At 39.9% G+C, this 16,728-nt stretch overlaps 1 protein-coding gene across 1 annotated transcript; it reads right to left on the reverse strand.

Annotated features, from left to right (window-relative positions):
* Positions 1-15,736: 15,736 nt before the first annotated feature.
* On the reverse strand, positions 15,737-16,728 carry LOC114316146 (large ribosomal subunit protein eL42). Its single transcript, XM_082894825.1, has 3 exons — positions 16,669-16,728; positions 16,365-16,544; positions 15,737-15,796 (listed from the first exon to the last, which is right to left on the reverse strand). The coding sequence occupies exons 1-3, from the start codon at positions 16,726-16,728 to the stop codon at positions 15,737-15,739; spliced, it is 300 nt and encodes a 99-aa protein (XP_082750951.1).

Raw genomic sequence — 16,728 nt, forward strand, 5'->3', positions numbered from 1 at the left:
TCACAGTTTGAAAGTATATATATTGATCACACTTATTTGGAAGTGTGATTAAAAAAATTATATATAATCACACTTATTAGAAGGTGAGATTAAAAAATATATATGTAATCACACTTAATTAAAAAGTGTGATAAAAAAATAAATATTATCACACTTAAATAAATTAAGTGTGATTAAAATACTAATCTAATTTTTTTTTATCACACTTTTAATAAAAATGAGATATTTTCATTTGTTAAAGTGTGATCTTTAATTGTGTTTTTAGTAGTGATTGACAGTGAAAAATAAAAGAAATTGGAACATATCAATTTTCCTTGAGACCTTCAAGAGACAAAAGTCAAATCAGTTTGTAACAAAGTCTATGAAAGAAAATAGATAAACCCATTTGAAAAGAATACCCTAATGTTGCACATTTAATCATCTTAAGATTGCAAAAATGAAAGAGAGAGAAAGGTAATGTGGATTTTTTTTTTTTTTTTTTGAACCCAAGCATAGAACTTTCCAAGAAATTTCTCACATAGGGTGTGTGTTCCTTAATTGTAAGTGCAAATTCTTCATAACATTAACATGCAATAATACAGTTTCTAAACATCGTCAACCCACAAATCTCCTATTGGAATTTCTTAACCCCAATTCAAAACATGCCTAACACTATAGTCTATAGCCCAAGTTTATCCACTGACCTTTAGGTTGATCTCAACCAATGGAAACTGTAAATAAACCGTCTTGAACTCCCATATGAACAACACCATTCAAAGAACCAAATCTCAGCAAAAACTACTTCATCAAAACTCCTTCAAAAATAACAAAAAGATAACAGAGCATTGAACCTAATTGACAACATTACTGTAATTCAATCATTCGTATAATACATACACACACTCACAGATATATATGTATGTATTATAAACACATATATACTAGTCTATAGATACATATATATATATATATATATATATATATAACAGAGAAGAAGAAGTTAAGATGTGAAAAAAGATGAAGTCAAAACCTTTACCAAGGATAGATTGGGAAAGAATCAGAGTTATTCATCATCGACACAAATGTTTAAAAAGAAACACCTAAAAATCTCTACACTACCAAAACATCGATAACACAAATGTTTCAAAACCCCAAAATCGAAACCATATGTCAATCGAACAAACTAGCCAAATACAAACTAATTGAATATAGATCCTAGTAGTTTCATAATTGAAAATGAATAAAAACAATTGAGATGGAATGCAAAATCAAAATGAGTATTGTGTAGCCATGGAAAATTCCTTATCTCGAGTCATTACGAAATGAATTAGGGCATCGAATAATCAAATATGTTCTCCACTCCTTTCCAAAGCACATGAAAAAACTAAAAGCATTAACTAAACAGACCCATGGCATCAAGAAACACTAAAAGAAAGCCTTGCTAATTGAAAAAACTGAGGTACAAAATTTGAATAAGCATACATATATGTTCTCCACTCCTTTCCAAAGCACATGCACAAACATGCATACGCATAAATAAAGAAATTAATTTTTTTAACCATTTCCACATTACACAGAAACACAGTAGTCAAGCCATTAACTAAACAGACCCATTAATTAAACAAAACAAAACAAATCAATTTTATGGTTAATTAAACAGACCCATTTTTTATGGTTAACTAAACAAAAAAATAATTCACAGACCCATTAACTAAACAAAACAAAACAAATCAATTTTCTGGTTAACTAAACAAAAAAATAATTGACAGACCCCTTATCAGTATTTATGCAAGGCCTTATCATATTCATTTTTTATGGTTAACTAAACAAAAATAACAACAGAGATTCATTTTTTTTTTTTTTGTTCACAGACCCATTAATTTTCTGCTTATATTTCTAACCCAACCAAACAAAACAAATCAATTAATTTTCTGCTTATATTTCTAACCCAAACTATATAGTACAATAATTTTTTTTTGTTGTTCACAGACCCATTAATTCCTTTCCTTTTCACAAAGCCAAAATCCAAACGCATCTAAAGTTCCAAAACATAGCAAAAATGAGAAGGGAAAGGAGAAATCTATCCTAATTTATACAGTAAAGGCTGCTGGTGTTGCTGGCACTTATATAATTATTAGAGCATATATATATATATATATATAATATTAACTTCTGTTTAATGCAAATCGATCGATCGTCGTTCGATTAACTTCTATTTAATCGATCGATCGTCTAGAGAGAGAGAGAGAGAAAGAGACCTCACTGTAGATCGATCGTCGTTCAATGCAAATCGATCGCCGTTCAGAAGTGTAGATCGTCGGTCAGAGGTTCAGTGTGTAGATCGTCGCTCATCACTGTGCAGATCGTCGGATGTGTTGGGTTCACTGTGTAGATCGTCGGATGGTAGGGTAAAGAGACAGAGAGAGAGAGAAAGAGTCTCTGTGTGTGTGTTGTTGGGTTTGTTTGTTGGGTCTGTCAAGAAATTAGGGCAAAATCTAAAGAAAAGGGGCCTGAGATAGTGAGGCGTAAGGAAAAATTGAAAAAAAAATATATATATATATTTCCCCCCTCCATCTTTCAAATTTTCCCCCAAACTTTTGGCGGCCAAACTCTCAAATTAGTCGCAAAAACAGGTTATTTCGCCGACAAATTGTTTTAGTCGCCAAATCTCAATCAACGGCGACTAAAATATTAGTCGCTAAAAGTAGTAATTTGGCGACTACTTTTTTTTGGTTGCTGAAAATAAATTTTTCGCGACCAAATTTTTGGTCGCCAAAAAAAATGTGACCTTCCGCGACCAAATTTGTAGTTGGTTGGCAAAAGTATACCACTTTCTACGACCAACATATTTTTTGGTCGCCAAAATATAACCTTCTGCGACCAATAATATTTGGTCGCCAAAAATAATGATCATTCGCGACTAATTAATATTTGGTCGCCAAATGTCATTTTTTTACGACCAAAATTTTTTTGGTCGACAAAAGTGGTCGCAAAATATGTAAATTCTCGTAGTGATAAATGGCATCGCCGAGCTAAACCGCTGGGCTGGCCTTAACCTCGGTTTAACCGAGCTCTTCCACCAATATTCTATAGGGTCAAATGAAGATGGCTGGCTTTACTATTTAAGAATAAGGCGCCAACGTGAAAAGATAATAAAAAATACCCCAGATAAGGATGTAAACGACGATGATTTTTTCTGGGTTTCTGGGAATTTTGAAGACCATGAGGCCCAGATCCCAGGCGACCGAGTAAACTGGAACAAAGGAGTCGCCGGTATAATTACCTCGACTCAAATTCACATTTTTCTTTACTTCGGTTTTCACATCTTGAATCATACTAATTGTTGTCTCTTTTACTTCATGTAGATTTGAACTTTCTCAAGTCCCAGTACAACTACCCCAACTTGAATGCACTTCGCGCCGCTCTGCGATATCCCAACAGAAGCTGGGTCGAGCTATTGAATTTTGAACCGACATATAGATACAGCAGCCGTAGGAAGATTAGGGTGACCAATTTCCTCCTTGAGCCTTCACCAGAGCCAGACCCAACCTTGCCCCAAGTCAATTTGATCCCATTGACAGCGGAGCAAGAGATGGCCAAGAAAAGAGCAGTAAGGGCCCTCCTAACCGAAACAAACCAGGCCGAGGTACCACTAGCCAGCCAAACTCAAGAGACCGTGGTAGCCCTACCAACCCATCAGCCTTCATCATCTCGGGCAAGCAAGCGTGCTCCGACTTCTACAACCGAGCCACGCCTTGTCGACGAAGATGAAACCGTGGTTCCTCAAACCACTCCACCAAGCCCTCCACCTGAGCGCTCTGACCGAGCTAGCTCTTCAAAGTGGGCACCAAAGATCACGTTTCAGAACCGTGCTATTAAGGATTCTGACTCCATGGTCGCAGAAAAGGACCATTTCTTGGCGTTCAACCTCACCAAAAGCGTTTGCCTTCCAGCCCACATGGAGCACCACAACCATCTAACCGAGCTGAAGTCCATTCGCTCAGCCACAAAATCAATGGTGCTGGTAGGTTACCCCTTTGTTTGTCTTTCTAATTTGAACAACTTTCTGCTCAGTTTCTCTTAAAAGTTTCTTACCATCCTTTTGCAGGCCATGTAGAAAAACCACATTGCTCACAAGCGAGTGCTGGAACTGCGCAAAACCACAAGGCAGGCCATGGCAGAAGCTAATGTCAAAACCACCGAGCTGGAAGAGTCAAAGAAGCAAATAGCTGAGCTACAAACCGAGATGGCACGTCTGACCAATCTTGTCAGTTTGGCTGAGGCAGATAAGAAAAAGGCCGCGGCCGTGGTAAAAGATAGGTACCTGCGTGAGCTGGCCAAGCTCGAGGGCAGGAAGAACGCTGAAATTGCCAAGCTGGAGAAGAAAGTAGACGACGCAGAGGACCGGGGTTACAAAGAGGGGGAGGCCACTTATATTAAGCAATGCAAAGCTGCGAAAGATCTCTTCTTCAAATGCGGATGGAAGGCGGCTGTGGCGCAGCTTGGTCATGGTCTAGAGACCGAGGTCTTTAACCCTCCCTTGTATTTCATACCAAGCTGTATGGTGGAGTATGCTACTGCCATTCAGCAAAAATTCCTGCAAGAGGGAGAAGACGAAGATTCTGCTCCAGAAGACAACACCCAACCCGGCCGCCAGTCTATCTCCCAAACTCCAGTGGTCTCCATTCGTCCTTTGCCCGCCGTGTCTGATGCGGTGCCTTCGTCCAAGCTCAACCAAGGGGGGCTAGGCACAACCGAGCTACCTCTGGGTGAAGACCGGGTTGTTCTGGATGCCGATTTAGATGACCTCTTTGCTTGATTATGTACTTTTTTTTTTTTTTTTTTTAGGTGCTAACTTTAGAAGTTTTTGTAACCCTCATGGCCCCATCTCTTGTACTTTGACTTTGCATTATCAATGAAATCATCTTTTTTTTTCCTCAACTGTTTGTTCAATTTACTTCTATGCTTGTATTTACTTTCCCAATATAATCTGAATGAAGTAAATTCTCTGGCCGAGATATTTATCCCGGTCTTAACTTTGTAATCTAACTGGCCATACCTGCCAACTTCTTCAACCTAGATCCTTATCTCGGCTGAAGAACAATAAGTGTTTGGTTTTTCCAGCTAACCTCTTCAGCCTAGATCCTTATCTCGGCTGAAGAACAATAAGTGTTGGTTTGTCCAGCCAACCTCTTCAGCCTAGATCCTAATCTTAGCTGAAGAGCAATAAGTGTTGGTTTATCCAGCCAACCTCTTCAGCCTAGATCCTTATCTCGGCTGAAGAACAATAAGTGCTGATTTTTCTAGCCAACCTCTTCAGCCTAGATCCTTATCTCGGCTGAAGAACAATAAGTGTTGGTTTTTTCAGCCAACCTCTTCAGCCTAGATCCTAATCTTAGCTGAAGAGAGCTCAAAGTTGGTTGTTCCTGCCAACCCTAAGTGAAGTGTTTGGTTATTCCTGCCAAACGTCCTGCAGCCTGGATCCTTATCTTGGGCTTAGGAAGGGTGTTGGTTATTCCAGCCAACCTCTAAGTTGGTTATTCCTGCCAACCTAGAGTAAAGTATTTGGTTATTCCTGCCAAACGTCCTGCAGCCTGGATCCTTATCCTGGGCTTAGGAGGGGTGTTGGTTATTCCAGCCAACCTCTAAGTTGGTTATTCCTGCCAACCTAGAGTAAAGTGTTTAGTTATTCCTGCCAAACGTCCTGCAGCCTGGATCCTTATCCTGGGCTTAGGAGGGGTGTTGGTTATTCCAGCCAACCTCTAAGTTGGTTATTCCTGCCAACCTAGAGTAAAGTGTTTGGTTATTCCTGCCAAACGTCCTGCAGCCTGGATTCTTATCCTGGGCTTAGGAGGGGTTAAAGTTGGTTATTTCGGCCAACTATGCTTTCAATGCCCCTTGTTCACTAAAACAATCTTTTACAGAAGGAAACAACTATGCTGAAAAGAAACTGCTTGTTTTATTGAGAAAGGAAAACTGCAACTGAGTTTAAAGAAAAGCTAAAAATAAAATAGTTTGAGATTGACAGTGTTCCATGGCCTGGGAATGGCTTTGTTGTCGTCATCTTCCAAGTGGTATGCCCCTTTTCCTGCTAATCCAACCACCTTGTAAGGTCCTTCCCAATTAGACCCTAACTTGCCATGTCCGGGTACCAAGGTGTTTCCCATTACTTTACGCAACACCCAATCTTCGATCTTGAATTGCCTTGGATGTACTGTCTTGTTATACTTTCTGGACAACTCTTGCTGGTACGAGGCAAATGTGAACCAGTGCTCTTTCTCTTCTTTCTTCTGCAAGGTCGAGTTCCAAGGCTATGGCTTCCCCGTTTAAGTCTGGATTGAAATTTTCGCTTCTAATTGTGGGGAGGCCGACTTCTAGTGGGATTATTGCCTCCATGCCATAGGCTAAAGAGAATGGCGTTTCTCCGGTTGCTCGCCGAGGTGTGGTACGGTAAGCCCATAAAACATGAGGAAGTTCCTCAGCCCATAAAACATGAGGAAGTTCCACATCTTTCTCCTTTATTGATGCCAGTGCTTCTGCTTCCACCCACTTTGTAAAGTAGTTTGTTGCTGCAAGAAAGAACTTTCTGTTGCCGGGTGCTGTTGAAAGCGGTCCTACTATGTCCAAGCCCCACATTGCGAAGGGCCATGGGCTAGTTAAAGGTAGAAGCTCTCTGACTGGCTGATGTATTTGGTGTACAAACTTCTGACATATCTCGCACTTCTTGACATACTTCTCTGAATCTGCTTGCATGTAAGGCCACCAATATCCCTGCGAAATTGCTCTGTAAGCCAATGATCTTCCCCCTTGGTGGCTTCCGCATACGCCTTCGTGTATTTCGAACAAGAATGCCTCAACCTTGCTGGGATGGACGCATTTCAAGTAAGGTACTGTGAAGGATTTTTTATACAAGGCCATTGATGGGGAGAGCCAAAATCGTTGCGACTTTGCTCTAATCTTGTTGGCTTCTTTCTTTTCTTTGGGTAAGACGCCGTCTTTTAAAAACATTATAATGGGATCCATCCATGAAGGGCCTAATTCGACGCAACATGCCTCTTCTACTTCGGGTTCTTCAATGCTTGGTCTTGGTAGGTAGTCAATTAGCAATGGATATGGGATGGATGTATCTGCCATCGAAGCAAAACCTGCTAGTTCGTTTGCTCTGCTGTTTTCTTCTCTGCCAATCCGCTCTATCCGCACTACTTCGAACTTCATGATCTCTTTTCTGACTAACTCTTGGTACTTAGCCATCCTTTCATCCTTTGCTTCGTAGTTGCCTAAAATTTGGTTTACCACCAGCTGTGAGTCACTGTAAACCATTAGCTCGGTGGCCTTCATGCAGAGTGATGATTTTAGTCTTGTCAGAAGCGCTTCATACTCCGCTTCGTTGTTTGATGCTGGGAAGCCAAGGTTGACTGCCTGTTCCACTACTAGGCCATCTGGTGAGATGAGGACTATGCCGAGTCCTGCACCGTGCCTATTGGACGTTCCATCCACGAAGAGCTTCCACATCTCTCCAACGAATAGCTTCCAGCAAGTAGAGGGATCGGATGATGTCTTGGGGTCACGAGTGGTGCTGGTATTTTCTTCCAAGTCCACGCTTACTGTTTGCCCCTCACTATCTGATTGTGCCAAGTTTTTGTTTGTTAATGAGTCTTCGCCTGGTGTAGCATGGTTCGCCTCTTCTAGCTCGTCATTACTCCGATCTATTTTGGGGTGTGGCTGGGCATCCCGATTCAAGGATTGCGCACTTCCTGCAGTGCTTTCCATCCCCATTTCGGTGGCACCAGTCAAGTCAACTGGGCAGACGTGATGATTTCCTGGTGTGAATTCTGCGACAAAGCCTGCCAAAGCTTGGGCTTTATCGTGGTTCTGGATTGAAACTTGATGTCAAACTGTTCCAACTCTACTGCCCACTTCAAGATTCGCCCAGAAAAGTTCGCCCTCTTAAACAAAGCTTTTAATGGAAAAACTGTGAGGATGATTATGGTGTGGGTGTGAAAGTAATGTGACAACTTCCTTGAGGCCATCATCAAGGCTAAGGCCAGTTTTTCCAATGATAAGTACCTGGTTTCTGCGCCCAGCAATGCCTTGCTAACATAAAAGATGGGCAGATGTTGGATTCCTTCCGCTCGGGCCAACACTACACTAATTGCATGCTGTGAAACTGTCAGGTACAAAAATAGTTCTTCTAGAGGTATTGGGGTCACTAGCAATGGTGGATAAGACATGTATTCTTTCAAACTTTCTAGGGCGCGGTGGCATTCTTCATCCCACTCAAACTTGGCCTTTAATGCTTAAAAAAATGGTCGACATCTGTCTGAAGACCGACTTATGAATCGGTTTAGCACAGCTGCCATACCAGTGAGATGCTGTACTTCTTTTACTGAGTTGAGCCTCTCTAGATCCTGAATTGCTTTGATCTGAGAAGGGTCTGCCTTTATACCTCGGTTGGTAACCAAGAAGCCTAGGAATTTGCTTGATCCTACGCTGAACGCACACTTAGATACATTAAGGCGCAACTTGCACTTCTTTAGGATCTGAAACATCTCACCTAGGTCCCTGAGATGGTCATTCTCATCCTTGCTTTTGACTACCATATCATCGATGTAAGCCTCCATTGTTCTGCCTAACAATGGTTCGAACATCTTGGTGACCATCCGCTGGAATGTTGCCCCTGCGTTTTTTAGGCTAAAGGGCATGACTTTGTAGCAATACAGTCCTCTTGGCATTATAAAGGATGTGACCTCCTGGTCTGGTTCATACATAGCGATCTGATGGTAACCTATGTACGCATCAAGAAAGCTAAGTCGATTGTGTCCTGCCGTTAGGTCTACCAGTTGGTCTATCCGTGGTAGGGGAAAGCTGTCTTTTGAGCACGCCTTGTTGACTGTTTTGTAGTCCACGCATACACGCCATTTTCTATTCTTCTTTGGCACCACTACTGTATTGGATATCCACTTGGGATAGTGTACTTTTCTGATAGCTCCTGCCTCTAGAAGGTTTCCCACTTCTTCCGCCACTATCTCGGCGTAGTGGAGTGCTGATCTGCGAGTGCGCTGTATGATTGGTCTTGCAATTGGGTAGACATTCAATTGGTGACAGATGAAGTTTGGGTCAATGCCAGGCATGTCATACGGCGTCCAGGCAAACACTTCAATGTTAGAGGTCAAAAATTCCATGACCTCTATTCTCTCGGTGCTGGACATAGATGAGCCAAGCAAAAAGAACTTTTCCGGGTCCTTTTCATCTATTCTTACCTATACCAAGTCTTTCACTGCCTTCTGTTCAGCGACTTTGCCAACATCCGCAAACAATTCATTGCTCTCAGGTTCTTCCACCATCTGAACAAACCCTTTGGCAGCTCGGCTGCCATTTACTGTGACGAAGCACTGCTTGGACATAATTTGGTCTCCAAAGACCTCTTTAATTACTCCGGCTTCGTTGGGAAACCGCATTACTTGATGGTAGGTTGACGCTACCAATCGCATGGCATGCAGCCATGTCCTTCCCAAGATTATGTTGTAAGTGGAAGGGACTTCAATGCCCAGAATTCCACTTGTTTCGTCATGCTTCCTGCTCTGACTGGGAGGATTATCTTGCCAACTGGCCACTCTGGCATTGAGCTGAATCCGATCAGGGAAGATACGGCAGGTGCCAAGTCTTTGTCCTCCAGTTTCAGTTGTTTGAAGATTTCGTAATACATTATCTCACATGAGCTCCCTTGGTCAATCAAAATTCGCTTGACGTCATAATCCTTGACGCAGAGAGTGACGACCAGTGCATCATTGTGAGGGCAATATATCCTTACCAAGTCTCTGTCTGAAAAAGACATGACATTCGTGGCCTCTGTTCTCCTTTTTTTAATGGTAGGCTATGCACTTAATACCTCCCTTAAGTGCTCAGCCTTCTTGATTATTCTGAACTCACATACTCGCTCAGGTTCGAATACCCCATGTATTACGTTTATCACACCTTGAGGTGGGGCGTCGATCGGCATTCCGTCTGGGTGATCTTGGTTTTTGGGGGCTGGCTGTGTCCCTCATTCTATGTACTAGTCCAGGTGCCCAGCTGCCACTAACTCCTCCAGGTGCTGTCTCAACGGCGTGCAATTTTCAGTGCGGTGCCTTTTTTCCTTATGGAAGGTGTACCGAGATCTTTCGTCATAGTCCTTTTGTGCTTCCCCCAATTTAGCTGGCCATCAGACGAAAGGTTCATCATGTATTTCACTGAGAATCCGATAAATTGGTTTTTTAAACACTGTGGTAATGGCAGTGCGGACACTCAACCACCTTTTATCTTGGTCCTCTTCGTTGTCCCGCCTGCCTCGCCCGTTCCTGTTTGGACGTTCTACCGCGTTGACTTTTGCCGTAGCCTTTTTATCTGGTACTGCTGATGCACCAGATTTGGTTTTAGCGCGGGCACCATCCTCTTTCACCCGAATATGTTGGTGTACTCTCTCCATCAAGGCCTCCATCGTGAGGGGTGGCGTCATGGTAATTGAGTCCCTTAACCTGTTTCCGACTGGAAGACCTCTTTTGTACTGTGCAATGGCGAGATTTGTGGGGCAATCTCCTATCTGGTTGAAGGTCTCCCAATAACGACTGTTGTAGGATCTCAACGTCTCCTTGTCGCCCATGTCAATGGAGAGTAGTTGATCGATCTGTACTAGCGTCTTGGTGTTCGTTCTGAACCTTGTCACGAACACCTCTGCCAATTGCGCGCAGGAGGCCATGTTGCCTTCTGGTAGCCTTTCGAACCAGGTTAAACCTAGGTCGCCAAGGCTGGACAGGAAAAGAATGCACATTAAAGACTCGTTTCGCTGGTACACTGCCATGACCTGGCGAAAGTGGCTTAAGTACATGTAGGGGTCTGTCTTGCCTTCGTAAGTCGTAAAATTAGGCTGGATAAAGCTTGAAGGTAATGGTGCGTTCTCAATCGCCGGAACGAACGGCGAGCTATGTAGCCTTGCCAATGCTTTATCTGTTGGTTCGTAGGCAAGGTGCGGTATTGGCATTCCTACCTCGACGCTTCCATGCGTCTGAGGAGCCAACCGCTGAAGGGCTGACACTCTGCGTGGGTCACGTGCCCTGGCATCCTCCTTCCATCGTGCCCTTTCTTCGAGCACAGTTCGCAAATCGGACGACCTAGGCAGCTCCGTCTGCCTAGATGATGTCTGGTGCGTGCGTGAGGGCCGATAGGTGCTTCCCTCCGTATATGACCTCTCAGTCCTCGTTCTTTCAGACCTGGAGTAACGAGTCCTGGCAGTCCTTGATTGAGTGTCGCCTGTCCTAAGGCTCCTACTCACTACTTGTGACGGTGTGGTATGCCTACCACGATCTTCCGAGTGGCGAGGAGGGATATTGCTTCTGTGCCCCTCTCCTGTCGCCACCCCCTTCCCTTTTATCTGATGCTTCATCAATTCCATATCCGCCGCCATCTTCCTGATTAACTCGTCCTGCTCCTTTACCCGATCCTCCAAAACTTGAGGGTCGATCCTCCGCCTCTGCCTATCAGGACTTGATGAGCGACAGGGCTGTTACCCCGCCTCCCCCTTGCATCCCTCCGGGGGTTCTGTCGCTGGGGCTCTAAATCTGCCATGGGAGGCATGGAAGGCAAACCTTTGCGCCTCCCACCTCCCTTGGGGTTTGTTCGTCAATGGCGGACTGCGGCAAATCTTCATTGTGCGTCATTGCGTCTAATCTAGTAAGGAAAACTTTGATCAAGAGGTTTTGTTCTTTCTGTGATTCCGACCGACGGCGCCAATTGTACAAGCACGAAATAATTCTTCTCGTATGATCCTATTAATCAAGCTTGCGCTCCTCGAAACGTCGTCGCTTTGCCACCTGAAAACACAAACGTGAGCTAACCGATGGGTGTGTGTTGAAAACCCCTCCGATGCCTAAGTCAGCACAATAGACAATAGACACAAAAGCTCTGTAAATTCAGAAATCAAAGTTGTGTTACCTCTCCATAAGTGATGTTATGAGCTTTTATAGGTTCCGCGTGGCATAATCCTAGTAGGACTTTTATTCCTCCATGTAAAGTCCTCCTAGGAATCACACTTCTGAAAGATAATGCTTATCCTTTAACACCCCCCTCACTGCTTAAACCAAGTGAGATGGTTTTACCGCGGTTGGATGGCAGTACGACTGAGCTAACCCAGCTCAGATCTTCCCTTCAGTGCCTGTACGCTGGTTATGCATACTCCAACCGGGCTGTTAACTTAAGACCGAGCTAACCAAGCTTGGTGCTCCAATGCACAACGCCAAGCTAGCTTGGCTCTCATTCAGTTGTACCTCGGTAGCCTGTTGAAACCGGGCTAATCTACGGCCTGCTACGACTGTGCTAATCAAAGCGAGGTCCACCGTGTGAAGCCATCATACCTTGGCTTCAAACACTATGACGGAGCTAACTCCACTCCGACCGTGGTAATTGTCATTCCACTTGGACCGCGCTACTTACTACAGTCCACTTGCCAAGCCCTTTTCTACCGTGGCCCATCGAACGACCCATTACTCAGCTCAGCCCAATTTACTTATAAATTACCCTCTCAGTTCATAAAGCACTAATTTAGTTCCTAACCACCATCATAATTGTCATAATAAAATTCGCTTTGGATCATAATAAAAAAAAAATTAATTACTTAAAATTCTTATTCGTAAATATTATGGTTAGGGGTGGGCGCGGGTCGGTTGCGGCCACAGAACCTCCAATCCACCATCCGCCCGCTAGATTGACGGATTAGAGAAAATCAATCCACATCCGTCCACCAATCCGACAGATGTGAATTGAGCGGATTGGTGGTTTGGCGGATGGATGCGAATCGGCTTGGCAATTTAAAATTTTATAAATTCTCAACATAATTCAACTTGTGCACTTCCTCACAAAAAAAAAGAAGAAAGTATTACAGTTAATGACTTAAAAAAATATTACAATCACTACATGTCTCATCCAAAGCAAGAAAGTTTAAAACTTTAGAATATCACAATCACTGCATGTCTCATCCACATACTACAATCACAACATGCCTCATCAATATAAAGTATTACAATCTGTGGTTCTTAAAATATAAAAATAATTTAAACCACCAAAACCATGAAAAAAATAATACGTTTATTTTTTTCAATTCAAAAAAGATATTCAAGTTGAAAACTTTTTTTTTTAACAAAATATTTAAACTCTTTTTTAATTGAAAATACAAACAGAATATTTAAACAAACTGAAAACACAAAGTTTTATAAATTATTAGGGGTGTTCGCGGTTTGGTGGTTCGGTTGCGGCGAAAGGAATCTCAAATCCGCCATTCGTCTGCCAGATTGGCGGATTGGAGAAAATCAATCCGCAACCGTTCGTTCATCATCACGCATCCGTCCAAAATGCGGCGGATTGGTTCGGTTCGGTCGGTTTTGGCGGATCGGTCTATCCGCTGCTCACTCCTAATTTTGAACCAATAAATCTTATTTAGTAAAACTGAGAATATTAATTTTTTCTAATTTTTAAAAATAAGAACATTATAAATTTTTGGATAGTAATGTTTCAGATAACTGTGTCACTAACTGATGAAAAACAAAACAGAGTATGCGATTAAACGTTTTTCTACTTATTAATTTGATTCAACCATACAATAAAACTGAGATCATTATCAATTTTTTTCCAATTTTAAAATTAAAAATGTTATCAGTTTTTTAATTTTTAATTTTTAATTTTTTTTTTAAAGTTTTGACATCAATATTGCATCATCATACTCCTTCATAAACACAAAAATTTTAGTTTTGCACAAAAAAATAATTTAATTTTTTCAAAAAATTGCACATAATTTTTTGATTAATTGTCAAATCATCATATTTCTTTATAGATAATCATAAATTATGAATAATCATTATTTTAAGAACAATAACTATTAAAAATTTAATGGGACTTAAAGGTCCAAAAAAATTATGACAAATTACAAAAATACCTACTGAGGTTTGATTAAAATACAAATCGCCCTTTGTGGTTTTGAAAATTACATTATATCCCCTGAGGTTTCTAATTTCATAACAAATCGCACATTTTATTAATAAATCATTAAGTCAATTAACAATTTTTAATGATGTTAGAAATATATTTCAATTAATAATTTAGGTAATTTTATTATTATACAGGAGAGTAATTATGAATTTTATTTTTTTAATTAATTTTGTTAAATAAAAAATACTAACAAGGAGGTATTTGTAGTTTTCCAAACCACATGAGACAATCTTTACTTTAAACAAATCTCAAAAGGTGTGTTTGTAATTTATCCAAAATTTTAATTAGAATTTAATGAAGTATAAATTCATAAATTAAAATTTATGTATAAATACTCATAAAAAATAATAATACGTATACATTTAGATAGGAAAGACCACAAGAGTTCATATCAAGCACCATATATTAGGTCAGTTAAACAATTCATTCAAGGCCTCTATTCCCTCATTTCAGTTCAGGGTAAGAGCATCCTAATTGAAACCCTAAATGTCATTTTTACCTATTCTAAGGGATTACTAGCTCTCTATACCTTTTTATCACTGTGGCTCCCTTATAATTTTTATTTTTATTTTTTTATTTAAGGACTGCAATACACATTTATGATTTTTATTTTTTAAAATTTATAATTAAATATTAAATTTTAGTAAAATAGAGAAAAAATAAGGAGTTTGTTAATAGAATAAGGAAATAATAGGGAGTCTAGGAGAAATAAATGAAAAAGTGATTCCTAAAATAGGGAATAAATTTTTTAATAATATTTGAGGATAAAATTTAGATAATCTGATAGAGATGCTCCAACACGTCAAATAAGGCTGCAAATGAACAAAACTGTTCATGAACAAATTCGAACTCGACTCGATAAAAGCTCGTATAAACTTTGTTCATTAAATTTTTTTTCGCATTCAAACCTGTAAAATTTTTAATAAACAAACCTAAACATTCTAAAACTCAACTCCTTTAATATTTATTATTTATATATTAATTAATATAAAAATATATATAAAAAATAAGATAAATATTTTATTTATATATTTAAAAAATATAAACATAAATAATAGTTAACTATAAATAGCATATTTATATAATAATGACAGTAAATATTATTATATTGATAAAATATTGATAGTAAATATAATTGTATAATTAAAATTTTAATTATAACTTAATCTCGTATGTAAGTATGAATTTATAAATTTTTTGACTCTAAGACACGTGAACAAGCTTGAGTTCAAGTCAAGCCTAAGCCGTCTCAATTCGAGTTCAGTTCGTTAAATTTTTATTGCGCTCAAATTCGTTAAAATCTTAATAAACAAATTCAAACATACTAACTCAACTGGCCTCGTTTACAAGGATCAACAACTCTTATACCAATTAATGCACCCAGAACAATTCAGTAGAAACGAAGGAAAGCTCAGAAATATCCCCAGGAGGATCCAACTATTCATGCCTACTACAAAAATGGTTATGAAAATCCATCATAGTCAAAATCCAAGTAAAATATATCAAAAACATTAAAGTACATTGCCATTTTGCAAGAGAAACAAAAATAGGTTCAAATACTAGTAACAGCAATTGATATGTCTGGTACTCGAGTAAAATCTGAAATTCCAAACCAAACAGCATAACAACAAAGTCTACAACCAAAAAACACATGAATTCCATCTACATGAAGTTTAACTGAAACGAAATGTAAAGTTATTTAGCACTGCAACCAAACGACAAGCAATTTTCCATGAACATCAATTTAGAAGAGAGAAGTTCCCTTCCCCTTCTTATCTCCGCCGATCTCAAAATGTTTGCAACGCTGCAAAAACAATGCCAACAACAATGTGCCTGTCAAGATCAAGAAAGCAACACTAACACTGTGTTTGGTCGGGGGATTTGGGAAGGGAAATGGAAAGGGAAATGGAAATGAAAGGAAAAGGAGAAAGAATTAATAGAATTCCAAATCCCAACTATGTTTGGTTGTGTTGGTTATAAAATAGAATTGATGTCCTAAAATGTATCCTATTTCTTTATTTATTTCTCACCCCCTTTCTTTTCCCATATATTTTTTATTATAACCAAACATAAATAGGATTACATTTCTCATTCCTTTTCCAAATCCCACCTCAAAAACTCCAACCAAACACAGCATAAAGAGGCAAAAACAAATGAAACAATGAAAGTTGAGGAGATAAACCTTGATTGGGTGCTGGGATACATGTTTGCAACCCTGGCATTGCAGCCTCAGCACAATTTTTTTTGTAGTTTTTGCCTATGAGAGAGTAGCAGTCAGGCAAAAAATTCTGACCTTGAATGTTTACTAACCAGATCCATTACTACATAGATGAGAAATATAACCAAAAAAAAAAATGCTAGAGGGTTCTAACCTTTTTGTGGAAAACAGGTTTAGTCTGTCCACCATAACCTGATTGTTTTCGATCGTAGCGGCGCTTGCCTTGTGCAGCCAAACTATCCTTGCCCTTTTTATATTGTGTTACCTTATGCAAGGTGTGTTTCCGACAATCCTTCGACTTACAGTAAGTCTTCTTTGTCTTTGGAACGTTCACCTGCAGAAAAAAGAATTTAAACAGTACATCAATAAATCATATTAGGAAACAAACTTAGAAAGTGCAATTGTAAATTTTTAGAACCAGATGACTTGATCACACAGAAAGATAACTTCCAAATCACCATGACATGCAACAAGGCAGAAATCAACCCACTTTTGGCTATTACTTCATTTTCATCCAT

Source organism: Camellia sinensis, chromosome 11 (assembly GCF_055761805.1).
Source record: "Camellia sinensis isolate YWXY chromosome 11, ASM5576180v1, whole genome shotgun sequence".
NCBI classification, from domain to species: Eukaryota; Viridiplantae; Streptophyta; class Magnoliopsida; order Ericales; family Theaceae; genus Camellia; species Camellia sinensis.